The 23,328-nt window shown below is 34.8% G+C and overlaps 2 protein-coding genes across 4 annotated transcripts; one reads left to right on the top strand and one right to left on the bottom strand.

The window, feature by feature from the left end:
* Positions 1-249: 249 nt before the first annotated feature.
* On the top strand, positions 250-7,590 carry LOC127806862 (malate dehydrogenase [NADP], chloroplastic). 2 transcript variants are annotated; one of them, XM_052344409.1, is made up of 14 exons: positions 255-525; positions 630-723; positions 2,107-2,193; positions 2,832-2,916; positions 5,032-5,213; positions 5,307-5,377; positions 5,465-5,555; positions 5,660-5,734; positions 5,818-5,919; positions 6,005-6,127; positions 6,547-6,615; positions 6,708-6,776; positions 7,076-7,129; positions 7,218-7,590. In XM_052344409.1, exons 1-14 carry the CDS (start codon positions 368-370, stop codon positions 7,269-7,271), a joined length of 1,314 nt encoding a protein of 437 aa, XP_052200369.1. In that variant the 5' UTR covers positions 255-367; the 3' UTR covers positions 7,272-7,590. The 2 variants fall into 2 exon arrangements, 1 of the variants encoding a protein (XP_052200369.1); XR_008024520.1 differs by lacking the exons at positions 7,076-7,129; positions 7,218-7,590 and having other exon boundaries at positions 250-525; positions 5,985-6,127.
* Positions 7,591-11,788: 4,198 nt separating this feature from the next.
* On the bottom strand, positions 11,789-21,661 carry LOC127806228 (NAC domain-containing protein 53-like). Of its 2 annotated transcripts, XM_052343377.1 has the most exons (7): positions 21,498-21,661; positions 21,202-21,385; positions 20,392-20,669; positions 19,925-20,116; positions 12,853-13,368; positions 12,657-12,768; positions 11,789-12,506 (listed from the first exon to the last, which is right to left on the bottom strand). In XM_052343377.1, the coding sequence occupies exons 2-7, from the start codon at positions 21,383-21,385 to the stop codon at positions 12,094-12,096; spliced, it is 1,695 nt and encodes a 564-aa protein (XP_052199337.1). In that variant the 5' UTR covers positions 21,498-21,661; the 3' UTR covers positions 11,789-12,093. The 2 variants fall into 2 exon arrangements, with proteins under 2 accessions (XP_052199337.1, XP_052199338.1); XM_052343378.1 differs by having other exon boundaries at positions 19,925-20,113; positions 21,202-21,561.
* Positions 21,662-23,328: the final 1,667 nt, after the last annotated feature.

The following is a 23,328-nucleotide window of genomic DNA, read 5'->3' on the forward strand; positions in this document are numbered from 1 at the left end:
TCTTATTAAAGTGTCAATTATATTGGGATAAAATCAAGCTTTCACCTAATGATGAAAGATAAAGCTTTAAAATTTTTGGAAGTTTTAAATTAGGAGTCCTCCGTACGCCGTTTATAGCAACTTGCTGTAAAAAAGAAAAAAAGGAAAAAAAAAGTTGGAAGAAGGCAAAGGCAGAGATAGAGTGTTGGGAGTGGTGGATGATACTAGATTGAGATGGCGGTGACAAGTGTCAGATGCATGGCCTTATACCTCTGCTTCAAATCACAACATCATCCCAACTCCTCTCTCTCAGTCTCTCCTTCTCTGCCCTCTCCCCTCATCTCCCTCTCTATCTCTGCAGCTCTAAACTTGCTCACTGTCTGCTGCCATGGCCGTGGCAGAGCTATCTACGTCGTACACCAAAACAAGTCTCCACTCTCGCCTGTCACTGTCAACCCGCCTCGCCGATCACCGCCGTCTTGCTCTCCGCCCCCGCCTGCTTCCTCGGACCCAAACCGGAAGAGTCTACTGCTCTGTTGTGTCCAAGTGGGTCTTGTCTCATCTCATTTTCTTCTTCAAACACTGCTGCTTGTTAATTAACCGCCCGAATTTTGGTGCGTTCTAATGAACTGACTCTCGTTTGATCTTAGCCAAGTTCAAGCAGCAGCCCCTTTGCAGGCTGAAGAAGCCAAGAAGAAGCCCGAATGCTACGGAGTCTTCTGTCTCACCTATGATCTCAAGGCTGTGAGTTCTTCTTCAATTGCTTGCTTTCTTGAAATCGTGATGTTGTCTTGATTTCAGCTCAGAAGTTTGCATTGGTTTGTCCATCATTGCTAGTTGTATTCCTATTTCCCTTTTAGTTAATATTCTAGACTTGGATGTAATATTTTGTCAGTGGAATATAATATTGCATTCGTTTTGTTTGTTGATATGTCTAGCCTAACGGATTAAGTTATATACATTTTTGAATTATTGGTTATTGGTGCAACATGGCAGTTTCGTCATATTGATTGATCATTAGAGCTCATTTGTCAATCTATCAATACCCAAGCCTTTATTCTACTATATGGATTGGCTACAAGAATTCTAGCTAAATTTAATTTGGAATTCATTATTCATGTTGTTTGACCTGACAAATTTTATGCTGGTTATAGACTACCTAATGTATCCCTCTTCTTTTATTCAGGCTTGGGACTGACACTTGATAGGAATCGACATGCATAGTTATTAGAGCTCATTTTGTCTTGAGATAAAAAGAAGAAATGAAGTTATCTTGTTAGTTTGTCTTCTATAACCAATCAAAAAAAGTTGGGTTATGTTATTTGTTGTCTTTGTTGCTTCTTGTTCAGTTATTTGTTTAATGTTATGAGATTTGCTATTCTTCATCACTAAATTTTGCAAAGATGCTCCTTAAGATCTATCACATGAAAGCAGTTACTCAGATTAATGGGACAGATAGAATTAGCAACAATATGAAATGAATCAAGCATCATGGTCATGCTCATTTTGTCCTGTTGCTGCTGATATTTTATGGATACCAAATTGAATGTTCCTCACTTTCAAATTAACCATATTACATTTGAGCTGGATTTTGTTTTTATTACTCATTTATGCATTATTACTTTTTCTAAATTGTATCCCATGTTTAGCTATATTGGAAATTCGCTATTTGTTTGATTTTAGAGATAATATGGCAGAGTCCTCCTCCTTTCTTTTTTTCCTCTCTTTCTTGGCTACATAGATTGAAATAAAGGATGTTTTTGTGCATGTTGTTGAATCTGGATATATATCTGTTCTTATAATCTTCAGCTTGCTTTCTGATTCCATTGATATGGATGGCAAGCATGTTAGAAGATCATACTCCTTTTCCATTTGATACAAGTTTTGGTGCTATGAGCCTGCAATTGTAAATATGTCCTTGATGAAATATGTGAAACATTTTCACAGATCTGTCAATCTGATGCCATCTTAGGACAAAAGCAATAATAACCCCCCCTCTGCCAATAAGAGAGAATAATAAGACAGAGGCAACTAAGAAAATTATGAATTCGATGCTTATGTTTCTCTGCATGGCATTGTATGGTCTCTCAAATTTATGATACCACTGTTGTTTTACTTTGTTCACAGGAGGATGAGACGAAATCCTGGAAGAAATTGATAAACATAGCAGTCTCAGGTGCTGCTGGGATGATTTCTAATCATTTACTTTTCAAAGTAAGAAAACTTCCTATTCCTTAAAATTGCTTACTTGCCAATGGATAATAGATGATCATTTAGGATAGAAAGAGACCATTTGTCCAATTTGACAAGATGTTACAACTCATTTCACTAGAAGTACTTTTTCTATAGGCATAAAAATTGAAGATCACATCATTGCATAATTTTTACCATTAGATGGATAATTCATCCTCTTCGATGAATTTTATTCTAAATGAAGATTGATTTCAAATAATTGAAGCTTGCTATTATCTGTAGACATGCAAGTCCCAATCATTGGTTCAAAGGGCTATCTAAATTGATTCATTTCAGCCAATGAAGGTTCTTTCTTTTACTGTCAATAGCTCCATTTTGTTGTTATGACTGTATCCTAGCATTCCAAACTTTTACTGCTGACACTGTGGAATAGCTCCACCTGTGGAAAATCCATCCCTGCTCCTATATATCATTCAGAAGGTCAATAACATATTGGTGAAAGATGACAGCTAAATTAATTTACCTCCCAGTAAAATATCAGTACATCTTGATTGGCTCTTATGACTTTGCACTCGTTCCCAATCAGAACTAGTGGGATATTTTTCCCCATGCATTTTGGAATGTCTCAAACCATATCCTTTCTTGCTTTGATGTTCCAGCTTGCATCTGGTGAAGTTTTTGGGCCAGATCAACCTATTGCATTGAAACTTCTAGGCTCTGAGAGATCATTCCAAGCTCTGGAAGGTATGGTTCTTAACTGAGATTACTTGTCTGTGCCATTGTTTGGAGTAGCATGCATAATTTTATGCAATAACTAACATAAAATGCTGTAAAGACAGTCTGAAAATATTTGAGGCATGTTTTCTCTAAAACATGTCCATTTACTCATAGATTTGACCCAAAATGGACCAACCCATATAATGCTACCTCTCTAGCATGTAAAATTTCCAGGACCTTGAAAACATTCTCAGATAAAGGAAAATTATATATAGCATAAATGGGCCCTCGTAATTAAAGGTGTATTAGAGCATGAGGCTCCTTGTTTTGCGAGGGTTGGGGAAGGGTCATAATTATTTGCAGCCTTCCCCTTACTTTTTTGCAAAGAGGTAGTTTCCATAAGTTGAATCCATGGCCTTTATGCCACAAAAGAACAACCTTACCATTGCTCCCAAGGCTAGCCCTCATAATTAAAAAAGAAAAAAAAATAATGTAACATATAAATTTACGCCAGTAATATTATTTTTCATTAAAAGGATCTTTTTTATCTGGCAGTTGCATCAAAGATGAACTTTTGAACATTCAAAACTTTTACAGATCATATGAATTCCAAAAGAAAGGGGAAAAAAAATGAAATGAGAAAGGAAGAGGATGTTTTATTTGACTTGGCAAAATTAGTCAAAAATCATAGAAAATGTGATAGTATCTGGGTGGGGATCATATTCTAATCAACCATATATAAATAAATTGAAGTTCATAGTGTAGTAGAGATAAAAAAACCTTTAAAATCGTAAACATAGCCTGTTACAACATTATGTCCTTCCAAAATAATCTTTGATTGCCATTTACCTCTGGTCAGCCTTGTACCCATCACTGCCATTTTCAGCTTACTAATGTGGGTGTTGGAACAAAAGGTATTCTCTCCCATACTGACTGTCCAGAAACCTTCTAGAATGTTCTCTCTCTCTCTCTCTCTCTCTTCTCATAGGTTTCCTCTTCAGCCTGTAAAAGAGATGAAATGAGAGAATGATTGATGGAGGGTTTCTACATCAAAGATATTTTTTCCATTTTCACACTACTTAAGCAATTTTCCATCAAACAAGTAATCTTCAAACCACTCAACTTCACTGTGTAGGAACCATGCTTGAGCTTGATGATGAGGCTGATTGGTTGTCACCATTCAATCCCACATCGATAGTCTATTGAAAGCTCTTGGGTATATTACCTGGTCAGATGAGCCCATAAATCACCTTCAATTAGCACTTTTGGGTGAGTACTCGTAATGTTACAAGTGGTATCAAAACTAGCGTAAGACCACTACTATGTGGGTGCGGGCCAAGAAAGTGTTATGAATCTGACTTGGGTTAGACTGATCATTATGGATTTTTGGCCTGGTGAGGACACCAAATATTGAAAGAAGGGAGTTTGTCACAATACAATCCCATATCAGTAGTCTCCTAGGAAGGTCTTGGGTATATTACTTCATCCCATGAGCCTATAAATTGCCTTCAACTAGCACTGTTGGGTGAGGACCGTGATGTTACACCGGTTAGTAAGGAGAGCATGAAAGGGGAAGAAACAAAGAGGATGGTAAACACTGAGAACCCCTGGGGCCTGGACTCAATTTCATTCCATTTTGGCATTTTGAGTTGAGCTTAATTGGATACAACTTTTATTTTTATTGGATACTCATATAAGCCCATATTAACAAATTTTCTTTTTACCTGTCCAATTATGGTCTGTTAAGCTAATTGATTGGAACCAAACCTATTTATTACAGGTGGTTTTGGGTGTGGTGGGATTGTGTCAAAATTGATTGGTCATGTGCTTCATCACCTATATGTTGGGCACTTGCATTGCATCATCCTAAGAACAAATAGTAAACATGATAATTATAGGCTTTCTCATCTTAAAAATCTAATGGTTGAATCCTATCAATGAAGATTCATGTTCTCATTATTCATTTCAGAGGCACAATCAATTTATCATTTATTACCATAAATTTGATTGTAGTATTTTCAAATTCCCGACTGGGATTTTTTTATATCAACGTGCTGTTATCCAAAGATTAGATTTTTATTTCTTCTCAAATGATGATAGATGTATTTTTATGTTCATAAGCGTGAGTCTCAATGCATGCAGGAGTTGCCATGGAGCTAGAGGATTCGTTATTTCCTTTGTTGAGGGAAGTTAGTATTAGCATAGATCCTTATGATGTCTTCCAAGATGTTGAATGGGCACTTCTGATAGGAGCAAAGCCTCGGGGTCCTGGAATGGAACGAGCTGGCTTATTAGACATAAATGGGCAAATTTTTGCTAAACAGGTCCTTTTAGCATTTAATTGTGGGTCCTTTTAGCATTTAATAAAAAGGAATAGTATCATTATTTCTGCCACTGATTTGGATTAAACAACACAGGGAAAAGCTCTTAATGCAGTCGCATCGCGCAATGTCAAAGTAATAGTAGTGGGCAATCCCTGCAACACTAAGTAATAGATCTTTCTGTTCCAACATCCAACTCGTGTAATTCTTCTGAGGTATGTTCTTGCTAACTGTGGTTATTCTTCCATATGCAGTGCATTGATTTGCTTGAAAAATGCTCCAAACATACCAGCTAAGAATTTTCACGCTTTGACTAGATTAGATGAGAATAGAGCAAAGTGCCAGGTATAAAACTGGGACTTACTGTTTTGTCTTTGTATTTCATGTATCAATACAAAAAGAATATCAGAAAAGTAAAAGTATTAAGCATGCAGCATTGTTTTGTGTAGCTGGCCCTCAAGGCAGGTGTCTTCTATGACAAAGTGTCGAATGTGACTATATGGGGAAACCATTCAACCACTCAGGTTATTATGCGGTTTCTTTGAAGGAAGTGAATTGCATGTGATGGTTTGCTCTCAATAAAGATGTTAGTTATGTAATTTTTCAGGTTCCAGACTTTTTGAATGCTAGAATCAATGGCTTACCTGTCAAAGAGGTCATTAAGGATACCAAGTGGTTGGAGGAGGAGTTCACTGAAAAAGTCCAGAAGGTAAGATCTGGCTAACCATAATTAAATATATATTAGAAGTGTCTTTTTTAATTTCACTAGTTTAGTGTTGCGAATGGCTCTACAGAGAGGTGGTGTGCTTATTGAGAAGTGGGGAAGATCTTCGGCTGCATCAACTTCCGTCTCAATTGTTGATGCCATTAGGTCCCTTGTGACTCCCACCCCTGAGGGTGATTGGTTTTCTTCTGGAGTGAGTTATTTTTACATTTTTTACGCGAAACTGGTTTTTTAAGGCTAATCAACATTAATAAAGAATGCTGAAGTCTTAATTCCCTTTTAATGTTTTACTAAGACAATCCAAGTGCATATGATCTTGTGTCTGTAAATACTATTTTTCTTGTGGTTTTCGATCTGTCATCTATGACCCCTTCAGAAGAATGGGTTATCATATTTTTTTGGAAAGCATATAAAGAGCAACAGAAAAAGAGTGCTCATTGACAAATAAGCATGATGCCATTATGAACAGGACAACTCAACATTTGTTCCAATTCCCTATAAATTGGTGGTGTTCTACAGTTACTAATCTCACAGTTCTTAACAATGCATATCTAGGTTTACAATGCATATCTAGGTTTACTAATCTCACAGTTCTTAACAATTCATATCTAGGTTTACACCGATGGGAATCCATATGGTATAGCAGAGGGTCTTGTTTTCAGCATGCCGTGCAGATCAAAAGTAAATCGTTCGCCAGTTAATTTCTTCCAATACCATTTGTTCTAACAATTATTCTTGACAGCGTATTTCGAAATATATTTCCACTATTTCAGGGAGATGGAGATTATGAGCTTGTCAAGGACATAATATTTGATGACTATCTTCATGGACGAATAGCCAAGGTACATGTCAATTTATTGGGGACTTCGTCAGTCCATCATAGCAATAACAGAATTCCATTCATTTCATGTAAAAAGTTCAGGTGTCAGTGATCGTGTCAATATGATCAAATAGTGCTTAGAACTTTCTGAAAAATGCAGATCAATCTTCTTTTGGGGGGTATTTCTTGATCTGCAGAAACTAAATTGGCATATCTCAAATGTTAATCCGGATTGCATTTCTGGAATATTATTAGTCAAAGTAGATGGCACTGAAAATTCCCCGTTTAGCTCTTGATACGACCTGTATTGTTATCATGCAGACTGAAGCCGAATTGCTTGCCGAGAAGAGGTGCGTGGCGCACCTCACCGGAGAGGTAAGCAGCCAAATGCCATGGTTCATTGTTTGTGATGACACCACTGTCTACTGCTGATTACATAAAAATGTTTTTGGCTCTGTTCCAGGGTGTTGCTGTGTGTGATCTACCAGAAGACACAATGCTTCCGGGGGAAATGTAGAACTAATCAAACAAAACCTACATTGCTGAAGAAGAAATCACCTGAGAAGGGTTCACAAAGAGCAAACAGGATATTATCCATTCAAGTTGTATTGTTATATATATATATATATATATATATGCTGTATAACTGGTATAATGCAATAAACAGTATAGGAGAAAGAAGTTTTGAACTTGCTAAGGTGCAAAATGATACTTGATAGGCTCGGAGCTTTTATGATAACAATTCCTTTGTTACCACTTCCACTTGGCTGAACAGATTTGAACATGCCAAAGTGCAAATTGATATTTAAAAAGGCTTGAAGCTTTTATGATCATAATTCCTCTGGTTCCACTTGCCTGATCAGATTGTAATGAGTCAGCTTCCCAATGGAATGGACTGGGTGCGCATTCCCCAGTGTAAATCCTATATTAAAAGGGAAATTTTATTTGCAATCATATAATTTGCTATTCGTAACCAGTCTAATTATAATATTAAATTTTACTATTTGTAACCACACTTATTATTTTTTGCAATCATTTACATGCCAAATATACTCTCCACACACTCAACCCTTAAAAACTACGCTCACGCGCATCAAATCCTATTCTTCTTCTTCTTCTTCTTCTTCTTCTTCTTCTTCTTCTGCTTCTGTGACAGCGCCGCCGACTTTGCTTGCCTCGTCCACTTTGCTTGTCTAGTATAGCTTGTTGGAATCCCCCAAATCGCATAACCAGATAAAAATTTTGCCTTCTAGTTTGATTTCATATAGATGCGATAGTGTTAGGACTCATTGGAGTTCCTAGAAGCCGGCCGATGCTTGGTTACCACCCGAACCTAGGCGTTCGGGGGAACCCGCACCCCCGAATCTCAGTGTTCGGGGGAGCTAATTGCCCCCCAAACAGCGGGGTTCGAGGGAGCCCCAGTCCCCCGAAACTCGTTGTTCGGGAGGGTTAAGGCTTTCTCGAACCTCATTGTAATAATATTTTATTAACTTTATTTAATAATTTTATCCCATTGTAATAATATTTTATTTTAGTATTTGCTGTTAGATTTTATTTAAATTAACTTTATTTAATTTATAATAAAATGTCATAAATTTAATATAAATATAATATTATTACGATTTGTATTTAACTCAAAAAAAATTAAAATTAAAGCAACATTAATTCAAAAATATATATAATATTAATCCAAATATTTGGGGCACGATCATTCAGAATAATTTATATATGTTTGAAATTATTTATATAAAATCATTATATATATATGTGTATATAGTTATAATATATAATAGTATAATATACATATATTATATAATATATATAATAGTATTATAATATATAATATATTATACACATTTACATTCTCCCGAACCCTGAAGTTCGGGAGAATGGATAGTATGCATATTATATATTATTATATAACATATATAACATTATATTAATTATATAATATGTTATATAATGCAATTCTCCCGAATTCATAATTTCGAGAAAAATGTTTTTTTTCGAATTTATAGATTCGGGAGAAAAAATTTTTCCCGAATCTATGAATTTGGGGTGCTTACCGAATCTTGAAATTCGGGATTTCCCGAACACCGGGGTTCGGGGCATCCCCTAGCCCCGGAATCCCGAGGTTCGGGGGCATCCCCCAACCCCGAACCCCGAAGTTCGGGTGGATTTCAAGGCGTATTTTTTATTTTTTAATTAATCTTATTTTTTTAATTCATCCCTCTTCTATGTATATGTAAATTATGTTATTGAACTAGTGATAGATGTTGTAAATTGTGTTGTTTCTCGACAAAACAGGAATAGGAATACTCGTTATCTTCTTCGTCAAACTTTACATAAATAATAATGGATAATAATCTTCCATTGCTAGTAGTAACTGCTGATAGTACTGGTAATTGGTTATGGCGAGGAGAATTAGCCTGAGCAATATTTAATATTGAATAATAGTGGTTACGTAATGCTAAGTATTGAATAATAGTGCTTGTACGATGTTCAGTGGGTGAGTAAAGTGGCTATGGTGATCATGATTGAGAAAGTGAGTGAACGCGCGTGAAGAATAATGATGGGTGGTTGAGTGTCAAAGATTTAAATGAAGGGCAAATATGAGTTTTTATTTTAAGGTATTTTAGGAATATTAAAAATGAATTGTGAAAAGTAAAATGTATGGTTATAAATAGAATTTTTCACATTAAAAAGTCAACTATGTTACATCTTAACTGTGAACAGCCTAACAACAAGAATGGGTGTAGACTTAACCAGTGGCTGGCAGGTAACTAATTTTGGCTTACATTGGCAGCAGTTTGGGTCTAGTCTAGTTGTATGTATACATAAAGTACTGGTGTTATAATGAATAAAATAATTACACACATTGTGAGTCCCTCCCTGTCCTTTCATCTCCATCTCTGTCATCCATACTCTCCCTAAATAGATTAAATTTGTTGAATACCTGTCAAGTCATGCCTAACTAATAAAATACCTCAAATCATATCCTAAATCCCAATTTAGATTGCTTAATTTGAAGGTAGGAAAAATGATCATGGGCTGAATCTTTAAGCACTTGTGTGTCACTTAAGTTACTCTATTCATTTACAAGAAAAAGTTCTAAGTTTAAGTTTAAGCATTTGATACGATAAAAGTGAATCATTTTTTTATTTTGAAAATGTAATTTTTATTAATTAAAATTACACATTTTGTATATTGTATTTTTAAGAAAGTAATTTTATCTTGAGAGACGTTATCTCGTGTTTAATGAAAATGTAATTTGAATTACTTTTCAAGTAATGAGAAAGTAAACCCAAATTGTTTTTTGACAAATTACCCTTTCAGACTTATTGCAAAAATGAATAAAAACCTAATATTTACTACTTCCATTAAAACTTTAAATATGTTACTTTATTTTGATATATAATATATAATATATATTTTGTTACATGTAATACTACGTATTAATATAATATTATTCTCTATAATATACTATTATCTATATATACTATAAAGAAAAATACATAACATATAGTAACCTATAATATAATATATTATATACAATAATATAATATATTATTATTACCATATAATAACATAACGTATTGTTATATACAATAATAAATATTTATGAAAAATATATATTTTCATAATATTATGATATGTATGAGTTTGTAATATAGGAATTAAATCACGTATATATGATATATTATATCATAATATATTATATATTATATAAATAAAAATGTAATATATTTAATTTATTATCTTATTTTGGATTATTAATACTTAATAAATATCTCTTAAGATTTCAATTTAACTGAATAGCGGTATTTCTGAAATTTTTAAATATTTTCTAAGGAAAGTGTCAAAAATACCAAACAAGACAATATTGCATTGCTAGATTTTGATTCATACCTTGTCATGCATATCAAACACAATAATTTTACTTTTCTATAACCGGCGTTTCGTATCAAAACAAATAAAATTAGATTTTTAAAATTTATGATTCTTAAGAATGTTATTAAAAATTTTTAATTTCTAAAATTTATGCAATTCTATATTTGATTAATTTTAAATATTTTTAGAGATATTTGATATAATTTTTGAGAATTTTACATTTTTATATTTGATTTAAATGCAACATTTATGAAAATTCATGTTATTTTTTAAGAATTACTATTATTTTATTTTTTATTTAAAAATAATAAATTATTTCTAATATATAAAATATTGGGACTCGCAGTCTCTAGTTAAAAAGTATCATATTTTTACATATTTTATATATATATATATGTGTACATATATACAACCGTGAAAGAGATATAACGAAAATAATTATAAAAGGGTCATAAAATTATAAAAAAGTAAATGATATTTTAATCTTTTTATTTGTTAAATTTATCTGAGAATTCAAGATTCTTAACCTTGGTGAATTTTTTTTTATAAAAAAGTTAACTAAAATAAATGTTAAGAATACTATTTTTTTATAAATATTATATCAAATATGAAAATATAAATTCCGACTTAATATTCTCAAGAATTTAAAAACTACTCTTGTATCAAGTACCCCTAAACATTTTCAACAATCACATTTCTACAAAAATAAGACACGGAATGTATGCCATTTAAATTCTTCCTTACTCCTTAAAATATATCTTAAATCAAAAGAATAAAGAAGAGATTAACAAAGAAAACACTCAAAATGTGTTTTGTAAAAACATCTTGTACTGCACTTTAGAACGTAGCACCTATCTTGTATGTCTTTACAAATTAAACATTCCCTTATTTATAATATCTTACGTTTCTTTAGAATCACGTAAGAAACCATATATTAAAATTAAGAATTTCTACAACTTTCTGTATCATTTAGAATATGGGGAGAGAGAGAGAGAGAGAGAGAGAGAGAGAGGTCACTGGACTTTTATCATTGGAGCAATTGAAAGCTGACACATACCACTCATCGTTGGTCTATGTAACAAGAGAAGTTCAGACTGGAAAGCTTACAATATCCATCCACCCATCCCTAATAAACAAAGTTAGTTCTCTAGAAATATAGAATGTTTAAGGATTTGAGCCTCAAAAAGACAGTATAGGTGCGTCCAAAGCTTCTTACTCCCATAACAATGCTTAAATCGTTTCCAGACCCCTGACAAATATCCAGCAACTATGGCCCAAAGGCAGTTTTGAGCATACAATTCCATGTGGAATAACAAAGTTCACAAAGTCCCTAGATCTCAGATGGTGATGATTTTAAAGTAAAAAATCTTCTAATAACCCAATGTTCTATCATAGTATTAACAAGTCAGTTTCTATCAAATTGCCATCCTTGCCCAACAATCGACCCCTTACCTCGATGCATTTCCCGTGTAGATGTAACTCCCAATTTTGAAACTCACTGAGAGGATCAGGACCCAAAAAAAGATCAGGTAAAACCAGCTCCGTGACCCAGCCTTTCCCAAGAGTAGGCCTGCCATTGGCTCCAAACCGGCAGAACTTGCAACATTTTGTGGCAGGTCAAGAGAAAAGATGATATTCACGTCTACGTGCTTGCCAAGCGACCAGTGCGTCCCACTGCTGGTCAAGGTTATATTTCTTATCTGAATCATACCAGCAGTAACATGGACTGAACTTGAAGAATCAGACGCAGAGTTCAGCTGAAGAGCTGCAGTTTTTGAAGGGAACTCTGAAGCAAATGCAGGCGGAGCTGGGATGTTTTCCAGCATGCAACTTGCCTGCTTGATAAATGGCTTCTGATAATCTGCATCATTGGAAACAACATAAAATGCAGATCAATAGAATGCGGTAACACTGCACAAATCGATATATATGTAACACAAAACCCAATACAAACATTCACAAGAAGCTACAGGGGTCAAGCCAAATTAGAACAGTAACGGGATAACTATACCTGATTCAAAATTACCAGGCTCTTTCTTTGATGTGGATGCAACGTCATCCTTGTCCCCTCCCACGGCTTTTTGGCTTTCTGGAGTCTCTTGCTGGCCTCCTCCATCAACATCCTGATGTGCAGTCAAATAAATTAATTTCCAAACTCAAAAATGATCACCAGAGGCAACAAGCCAATTCAATTAATCTAAGTTTACCTTCTCTGGAAGGTATGCCTGGCCAGAAACAAGGTTCTCACTTCCAATCATCATCTCCAAAGAATCTAAGGCCAGGTATTGTGAGTCGTCATCACCTGCCCCAAGGAATGTAAGGTACTCATCTAGCATGTCAAAACCAGAAGGATCTGCCTCAATGGGGTTCGAGAGGTCGTTAGTTTCCAGGAATGCCCCTTCATCAAATGGAGGATCACTGCTAGCATCCAAGAATGGTTCATCAAGCAAGTAATCTATATCCACAGTATTCACTGTATTGCTTGGTTCACCAATATATTCATGCTTTACTGGCTTCACGTTCATGTCATTTTGCACTGGCAGATCAAACAGTATCTGGCCATCAGGCTGTTCTGAAGGACAGTAATTCTCACCAGTAACCACCAACAGATTTTTAGTATCATCAACCAAATTCACTGGCTCCTGGGTATGACTGTTGTTATCAACATAATAGAAGCTGGATGGAACCGGTACCTCATCTGATAGAATCTCTGCATCAAGAATCTGGAGGGAAAAGGGAAGCAAACATTAGAACATGTGCAGAGGCAAGGGTGCACAATGAACCATTTCCTTTCTTTTTTTAGTAAATAATAAAGGTGCATTAAATAAACATTTGCTCGTGTAAAGAAGACACTCAATCGACACTGCAGCCAATTCTAAAATTAGAAATTTAGCTTCGAAGACAATTAAGACAAATAAAGATGAAGTGCCAGAATCTCAGATGTTGCCCAGACCTAACATACAAGAAATAGATGCTTAATATGCAACCATTAAACAGTTAATGCACTTCAGCCCCATAGCAGAAACATATGTTTGCACTCACTGCGCAACTGAGTCTCCAACCAGGATGGGAAATCCTATTAGCAGCAACAATGACAGCATGATTCTTTCATTTAGTTTTGTTTCAATGCCTCAAAGGTAATAATGAAGGGCCTGAAGTTTGTACCTTATACATGGAAATCTTGCAGAATGACCTAATATGAACACAGTGATCTTGAACATACCACTTCTTATTTATGATCCATTTGCAGATTCTCTCAATAATGTTACCAGCCAGAAAGATAGGAACTCTAAACCAACAAAGCAACAGCAGCAGACAGTCACAAATATCACCATGCAATGGAGAAACCTCACATCAAAAACATCCTGCCAACAGAACCCATTGTGCCTTTCAGAAAAACTTAAGATATAAATGTAACTAAACTGCTGCCTTGCCAAGTACAAAGAATGATTTCTCTCATCCCATCAATGGTTTCTCTCATCTCATCAAAGGGCAGGCTTATCCAAGTAAATCTCCCTTAGAAGAGCAGGTGTTATGGGCTTTATTGAGAAACCAACTTTGATGCAACAAAAACACCAACCACAAGCCTTAACCTCATTAGGTAAGGTTCGTTACATGAATTGTAAAACAACTTCTTTTTCCATGGTTCCATGGCCATATTCTGTGAGGCCGCCTTCCTCCACTTTATCCACTAGCCTCACGTGTTTCTATTAGTCTTTTTCACATGTTCAAACTATCTTAATTATGATTTCCACGTGTTGTCTTCAATAGGTGTTATTCCAAGCTTATTCTGTATGATCTCACTTCTTATTTTGTCTTTTCCAGTAAGGTAATAATACATCAATCATGACATTCTCATCTAAGCCACTTCCTATTTTAAACATGTCTACTACCCAACATTAAGTCATACAACAAAAACGGCCTTATAACTATCCAATAAATGGATTTTACAATCACATAAAATGCTAGAAGAACTTATTCATTTTGACTATCATGCCTTCATTCAATGAGTAACATTCTCTATAATCTCCCATTCTTTTTTAACAATCAAAGGTATTGAAAATTAGTCTCTTAAGAAACATAGAGATAAACATGTAAAATGAATAAAAAACAACATGATGAGCCACCATAACTCTTAATAATATAGGGCACAGAAAATACGAAGAGAAGTAACTAACATACATAAACGCTCTATTTGTATACATAAAAACACTTAACAGTTACCTCAATGTTTACAGTACAAATACACTACTGAAATATGGTTCAAAAAGTCATGTTTTTACATTCTATACCTTATAAGTGCAGCTTGAAAAGAAGAATTTTAAGTATCTATTCCGGATAGTTTTGTTGATGAATTGTAAGTATGAACTTGTAATTTATTTCATGTCTGTAAAAAGTCATAGATAATTGTACTCAATATGGAAATTTCCATCCCCTAAATGTCAACAACAAAATTCTAAATAAATCTACAATTGACTCGATAAGTCCATGCCTATTCATGGTTGTACGATGATTTGTGAAAATGCTACGTTTCTTAGGTTAGTCTATCAATAGTGCATTACTCTTCCTATTGTAAAACAATTTTATACTAAAATGCAAGTTAAATAAGGCTTTTAACTTTTTTTATTATAATGTTTTTGTTTTCTAAATTTCAAAACACATCCAAGACGAAGAAGTGTCTTGGCATATGTTATTTGCTGACAATATCATCTTAATGGATGAGACAAAAGAATGCATGAACAAAAAACTAAAATTATGAAGAAACATCTTAAAACCCATAGGTCTTAAATTAAATAGGTGATAGGTCAAAAACTGAGTATATGCAACATAAGTTCAATAAAGATAGAAGTACAGATGATGTTGTTGTGAAACTTGGAGATCAAATTATCCTAAAAAATCATCAATTTCAAATTATTCCAAAAAAGGGGGATCAATTTTGATATCTTAGATCAATTGTTCAAAAAGAATAGGAGATTATGGAGGATGTTACTCTGATTTAAGGTAGAATGGTAGTGAAAGTGTGTTTTAGTACTTTATATGATAGTAAAATCGCTTTTAAAGGCATGTGGAAAAGCCTAATCGAACAAACTATAAAACCATCTTTGTTTAATGGCCCAAAATGTTGGACAGCTAAGTACCAACATGTGCAAAATATGACCACAGCTAAGATAATAATGTTACAGTAGATGTGTTGGCCATACAGGAAAAGACAAAATGACAAAGCATATCATACATGATAAGGATAGAGTGGGGCCTATTGAAAATAAGATGAATAAGTCACAATTAATATGGTTTGAACATGTGACAAGAAGATAGATTTATGAACTTGTGAGGCTAGTGGAAGAAATGGAAGAAATTTTGTTAATAAAGGGGAGAGGAAGACCAAAGAAAACTTGCTGGAAAACCCTTAAGGGTGACATAAGATATAATGGCCTTATAAAGGATATTGACCATGGATAGAAGGGTTGAAGGTCTAAAATTCATATTGCCAACCCCACCTAGTGGGATCAAGGCTTGTGATCGTTGATGTGGTTGTCGTCATCATTATTTTTGCTTTCTAAAACTTGATTGGAACTGGTGGCTTCCATATTGCAGATTTCAAGCCTTACTTGTTTGAAATGTAGAAATAAGTTCTACAACTTAAATTTCCCACAATAAAGAACTATCATATCTAGGAACTACATGATATTTAATCATAGTTGTCGGGCCCAGCAGTTGCCTCCTTCAATCTACCCCTAGTGTGATCGAGATTGAAATCATCATTCATCAAATGCTATTCTGTTCTATAACATCCTACTTTCTTTGTTTTTTTTTGTTTCTCCCCTTCTATTTCACAAATACAATTGATTAAACATCTAACCCTACTTATGAAGTTTCATAAAAAATACATGAACTGGTCCATCACAAAACAGAACTGGAGCTTCAGAAGTACATCCAGAATAATTTTTTGACAGAGTAACATATATAACAGAAACTCCAATAAGGGAGTGAATCCATTGCCAAGAGATCTCATACAACTAACAACAAAAGGCCATCCAGGAACTTCACAAAATATTAAAGGGAAAGGTACATCTCTTTCAACCTACCAAAAACATGAAATGAGAATACATTTTTCTTTAACCAAAAAGAGGAGAATTCAGAAAGCTTTTTGTTTATCTCCCCCCTCCAAATATGCCACACAACACAAAAAGGTATAGTAAACAAAAATACCTTCACTCTCATAATATGACAAGCCTCACCAAGGCACTGAATAATGGAGGAGAAAATGACTAGCCGACTCCCACCCACTTCTCAAAGAAAATAAAAACTGCGGAATTTTCAGTTATTAATTTCTAAATAATTATATTTTTCATATTAAAATTTTATAATTGGATCAGACAGCTTTCTTGTGACAAGATTTTAATAGATTTCATTTAAATTTTTAGTTTCAATTTAATAGCTTTTGTGATAGGAAATTTAGTCTATAAAAAAGATACTTGATGTAAACACAACTCATGGCTGAGTATGAAAAAAATAAAGAGTCAATTGCTTCTCCCACTTTTCTCTCTTCTCTGCTCTGTGCCTAATTCCCTCCTCTCCCTTCTTGTTATACCTTTTTGCAATTTCTCCTCTGTCACACATCAACAAGAAGTTATAACAAGGCTTCCTTTGCACTCAGATCATCTGAAGTGATAACGGCACCAAAGTGAAGTAGTCCCAAGACAAGTCAAAGAAACCACACCTGGTGGAGCACTCAATCACCACATAATTTCCAAGGACAAATTCAATCTATCTTTGTTACAAAGAGTTACATAAAAGGAAAAGACCACGAATGTTCACTAATTTGACAGATTCCAAACCCATATATGGAGTTGACCTAAGCATGTCCATGAGGAATTTAAATAAAAAAAGCACTAGACAACTCTATGAGAATAGAGACCAAAAAAAAAAAATCTTCACAGAAGCCAATGCCTGCTATGCTATGAATCTACAGAAAAAATTCTAACAAAAGAGAAAATGATCCAACCAAAGTTTCTAGCCCCATAACAAGATTCAACTAGCCGGTAGCACCTCCTCCCCCATATGATCCATATTTGGATTCCATGACCATTTCCGAAGGAAGATTATTTGAAAGCCTTCATACCAATCTACCCAAGAGTGCTCTGTTGAAACCATTATAATTCTAATTCCAAAACAACCCCCCTGCTATAAAAGTGATACCCATCCACACTAGCAAAATCAAACTTAAAATCAGACTGATCCCCCCCCCCCCCCCCCCCCCCCACCAAAAAAAAAAAAAAAAAACCCCAAGTCCCAACCAGAGGAAAGCCCTTCTACATCACAAATAGATAAACATATGGGAATACCACCCTAACTTCTTTTCCTCAGTTTGTTGCGTAACACAAGTGATCTCTAAGAATGAATCAATCTATATGCTTCAAATAGAGCTCATGCCAAACAATATCCCTAATTTCTTGTTAAGAGTTTTCTTTCCAAATGAAGATAATAAAAAAGAAGATGCTTAGAACATGTCAAGAACCAAACCATAGAATAGTTAGTGACTAATCACAATAATTGTGATCCCTGAAACAAGATAAAGACCAACCTAATTCAAAGGCACACAATAGCACTGCGTCAAAAACTTCCCAAATTGGGAAAGTACTACAATAAATTACAAGTGAAATCATCACATGCTGCATATGTCATTTCAAGGCTTTCAATGATATCAAATTTCTCTAAGATATCAAGTTGTAAAGAAGCCTACCATCTGAAAAAATATGGAACCAAGCGAGGCATAAATTAAATGAGAAAAGCATTGCGTTCCATATTTCTAACCTAAAAGATGATAATCTACTTTAAGCCAATACAACAACAATCCCAAGCCTTAATCCTACTAGGTGAAGTCAGCTACTTGATTTCTAGATCTTCAATCAACTCTATTAATGGCCATATCTTCTATAAGGCCATGGATAGAGCTGATTAAAAAAGGGCAACGGATTGGAAGTGTGACGCAATGCATTGGAAGTGTGACATTTGTTATTCAATTATAAGTTAAATGATAAAGCATCAGCATACATTTTCTTGGTCTGGAACATAGTTACACAATTCTTGGCACCCCCAGGAACTGTGTTTCTGATTGTGCAAATCTGTTCGCGGTATGAATGCATATTGGAACAGGGAGGGACGCAACTTGGATTGCCAAAAATGGCGACCCCAAAATTATGAACAGTACAAGGGCTAATAAACTGGTTTTTATTCATTCAAATATTAGTCTTCAATCACAATTTTGTCAAAATTATAAAGTTGAACCTTATAGAAGATGGGATATTGATCCAGATAATGATAACATAGAGGTTCTACTACCAGATTGGAAGAGATAAGATGGAGTTCTCTAGATAGTGAATGGGTTGAAATGCCAAATGAAGAGGAAGCTACATAAGATTGCTCGAGAGCTTTGCTTGCTGCCACACACAAGCCATCATCTAAGCTTGTGAAAGGAAGCAATTCTAAAGATAGGGGAAAAAAGTAAATTATAGACAAACTGGTTAGATATTTGGGATTTAGGTGCTCTCATCATTAAGCTTTTGAGATGATTGTTAGCTTCAAATTTGTTACGTTAGCATTCCATTTTTTCCCCCTTGTTTCGGTTCTACTATTATTGTTTTATGTAATTGCAGACTTGCTTGTAGTTAAGTTGAACCTTACATTCATTGCAATATCTTATGAATATAACAAAATTATTCCTTTGAATTTTAGTAAGCCTACCAATACATTATTTAAAGCAAACCACAAACCAAACTGGGGTACCAACTAATTCTAACCCCACGAATGCATATCTAGCTAAGTGGTGTACCTTGTACCTGAATGCGTACCATGAGTCAGAACATGGTAACTATGGTCTGGAAGGATGATAATCTAATTTTGCAGCAAGATGATATGAAAGAATACAGCGCATTAAAAGTGTGGCTTCCCTTCCAGATCATAATAATCACAATAAGAAACTATTTTGTCTGTGCTAGTGCAACTTACCAAATATTATAAGTACATTTAAAGTGGCCAGCCCTTTATTTAGGTTATTTACTTCAATTACTAATTTTTGGCAAGTTCACCCTATGATTTCTCATTTGCGTTGAATTGTCATGCAGATAGATATTTATGATGCTACTTGCTTATTTTACTTCAAATTTATTTAGAAAAAAAATCCAAATTACTTTTTCCTTTATTTTCCCAATTGCATATATATATATATATATATATTGGGGGGGGAGGGTCTTTAATAAGTAAAGACAGAGAGAAAACCTGCTCCAGGTCATCTCCATCGAGATAGGCATCATCAGCAATTACCACTTCCTCAGCAACCTCTAGCCCAGGAACCATAACTAACTCGTCATCCTCCCATTCCTCCTCAACAAATGGTGCTCCATACTGCTCCCCATTCTTCGGCCCTGAACCACTCTTTTGGAAAATCCTACACAGTACAAATGCATCCTTCTAGATTGAACCAAAAAAAAAAAAATCCATTAGATCTCAAACCAAACTTGAAAACAATTTGAGTTATTTGCTTCAGGGCCTTGGCCTATTAAAAATTTGTCTTGTTTTCCACGGTTTATGTTTATCTTCCAAGTAAATTCTGTCAAAGAATTCCATTTTCCTGCCCTAAAAATTAATAAACATGTCTAGGATAAAAAATCATTCAGACATTTCAATCACAAACAAATCACTTTAAGTTAAATTTTTCATAGAGACAAAAATCATAAAATTCTCACCTGTGCAGCTCCAATTCTCTCCAACTCCTCATCAACAAGCTTATACTCGTGCATCACCCAGTTGGTTCTCTCACCACGAGGAGCTCGGCCAATGTGATAAACAAGTGTCTTCTTCATCCCAACAGTCCAGGACCTATGGAGAACAGGCCTGTCCTTTCCTGTTGTCTTCCAGTACCCTCTTTCAGTAGCTCTGTTGGTCTTTGATCCATTCCCATATTTCTTATCTAATACACTAAAGAAGTACCACTCCAAGTCCCTGCTCTTCAGCCTTGACCTCCCTAAGACCCCAAACCACCAATTATCTTTTAGAGGCATAATATCCCAATATATAACCAATATAGACACATTCATCTAACCCGAATCCCCAGCAGTTAAGGCCCATTCGGCTGTCCCAAAAATGGTGAATTGACCAATTTCGAGTTGGGCCATTGATGAAACAGATAATTCACGTGCCTGGTCGTAAACAGAAAACAAAACAAAAACCTTATAGATTTTGTTTCCTTTGTGAAAATATTTAAGCTTTTCTTTCAAGACACGTGGTTACGTGATCAAAATACAAATAATCAAGTTTTGAATTAGTTCATCCGAAATAGAATCATTTCATTTTTCCACAACCGTACACCCACAAATCTAGAGACTAGATAGAGGGAAAGCCATAACGTCGAGAGCGCACAACTTGCGCAACAATTCATCAACCAAACTACGCAAAATCCAAAGAAGAGAATGAAAAGTGAAAACCCAGCATCTCCAAAGTCAATTCCATGAAAATAAGAACATAAATTCGGACAGAAATAGAGTGGAATAGCATACCGGGAAGGTCCCAGGGCTCCGATTTATAGATATCGATTACGGAGATGGCATCGAATCGGAAGGGCTTGCCGCAGATTTTGCGCTTGAGGTAGTACTGAACCAGTTCTTCATCGGTGGGGTGGAACCGAAACCCTGGCGCGAGAGACGCCGTCGGGGGTTCTGCAGACGATGGATCGAGACCCATCTAATCCAATCCAAGAGATAAAATTAGGGATTTTAGAGAGAGAAGAAGAATAAATAGCGAATGGATTTTCAGCGAGAGAGAGAGAGAGAAAGCGAGAGAACAGAACACAAACTATGTAGGGTTTTGAACGGAGGCAGAATGAGAGAGAGTTCCCATTTTGGCCATCGGCCTCGCTGTTATTTCAGCGTCGACGACTACGTTAAGAATATTCGAGAAGTAAAGCGCGGAGAGCTCTCGCGCTACCTGGAGGTCACCGTTTTGGTCACCGCCGATGACGCGGCGGATGCCGCACCCATCATTACATTTGCAAATATATATATATAAAAACACGCATCCCAACCAATTAATTATTATAGTGGAAGAAGTGAACCTTAACTTTGACAGTGTAACGAATCAACGATATTTCTTACTTACCAATGCCATCACTTAAGACTCTGAAAGACATTAAACAAACTCTCCATTAAGGGCTTTGTTTGGTATGCTTTATAGTGGAATTTAAATTTATGAATATTTTTCAAAAGTTTGTTTATAAAAAGCTTTTAGTGTATTTGCTTTATTAATATAAAAATTAAAATTTAATAATAAAAACTCGTTGAGGTGATAAAAAAAATATTTAAAATTAATTGCTTTATATAATGGGAATAATTTGGGTGTGACAGAGAATTATTTGTTATAATTTAAAAATAGTTAAATTGATCATTATATTTTAAAAATAGTCAAATAACTTATTGTATTTTAAGAGTTGGGATCAAATTGATCATTATATTTTTAAAAAATAAAATATAATTGTGTGAGATTATTTTGATTGGGGATAAAATTTTTGCCATTAATATAATTAAAATATCATTGGATAACGTTAGAAAATAATCACAATGGCTAGGATGGTCTCCAATTTAAAACTAGAATGATTGATTAGGTACTTTTTTAAAAAGCTCTACTATAGAGTCAGAGAGAGTCACAGAGAAATTTATAGAAAAAGAGTAAAAAGATAAAATTACCCCACCCATGCTGCTCTCGTCTCCCCTGCTATGGCCGCTGACGAGGTAGCGAGGCGAAGGCAGCAAGGCGACGAAGACGCAGCGGCCAGGCAAGACGAGGGCGACAGCGATGCTAGGGTAGCAGCCATAGCAGGGGAATGAGAGCAGCAGGGACAGAGCAAATCCATGGGAGGGGAAGGGGAGAGTAGGACATAGGGGCAAAATTATCTTTTTGCCCCCTTTCGATAAGGTCGCTGGTAAGCCCATCAGGCTTTCTAGGATTTTTCTTTTTTAAATTGGAATGACTTTTTTTTACCTCATTTTAGAGGCTGTTTGGCTAGAGCTTTTTTATCTTCAATTAACTTTAAGCTATGTTTAACTTAAAGTTTTATGTAAAATGTGTTTCAGATTATATTAAATGTGTTTTAAGCTAATAGTTAAAAAGATATGTGTTTGGAAAAAGAAAAATTTACAAGTCGTAAAAACTTGTAAAATAATCATTCATTTTGCTGTGCCAGTGCAACATGTGACGGGAAAGTTAGAAAAAAAATAGACTTTGCAATTTCTAATATTGATTATATTCGTGTTTGTGCGTGAGAGGGACTCTTGTGTACTGATTTCATCACTTCGTTAATGGATTTCTCTCAAATCTTGAAAGTTAGATGCGGGAGCGGTTTAAACCTGGATAAATCTTGCTATCTTTACTATGTAGTTTGATTATTTCTTCTCTATTTTATTATTGTTTTCAATTCTCATTTATATTTCTGTGTATTGCATTAATTTGAGGTGAGGGTGTGAATCATATTGACATATGAATTGAGTGATCCTAAGAGATCACTTATTTGTATAAATAAATTTATTAAAAATATTCATAATGAAAAAGTATAATTAATTGTCCTTTTATAGCAAAAATATAACAACTATTATGATCTAAATTCATATTTAATTATCTATTATATATAATTA

The sequence above is a fragment of the Diospyros lotus genome, chromosome 7 (assembly GCF_014633365.1).
Source record: "Diospyros lotus cultivar Yz01 chromosome 7, ASM1463336v1, whole genome shotgun sequence".
Taxonomy (NCBI): Eukaryota; Viridiplantae; Streptophyta; class Magnoliopsida; order Ericales; family Ebenaceae; genus Diospyros; species Diospyros lotus.

Bases quoted from the DNA above. Each gene is read 5' to 3' on its own strand.
- LOC127806862 (XM_052344409.1), top strand. From the start codon at position 368: ATGGCCGTGGCAGAGCTATCTACGTCGTACACCAAAACAAGTCTCCAC. The intron at 2,917-5,031 runs GTATGGTTCTTA...CAATGCATGCAG, and splicing joins ATCATTCCAAGCTCTGGAAG to GAGTTGCCATGGAGCTAGAG. The intron at 6,128-6,546 runs GTGAGTTATTTT...ATTCATATCTAG, and splicing joins GTGATTGGTTTTCTTCTGGA to GTTTACACCGATGGGAATCC.
- LOC127806228 (XM_052343377.1), bottom strand. From the start codon at position 21,385: ATGGGTCTCGATCCATCGTCTGCAGAACCCCCGACGGCGTCTCTCGCG. The intron at 20,670-21,201 runs GTATGCTATTCC...TTGGGGTCTTAG, and splicing joins GGAGCCCTGGGACCTTCCCG to GGAGGTCAAGGCTGAAGAGC. The intron at 13,369-19,924 runs GTTTTCTCTCTG...TTTTCCCTCCAG, and splicing joins ATGGAGATGACCTGGAGCAG to ATTCTTGATGCAGAGATTCT.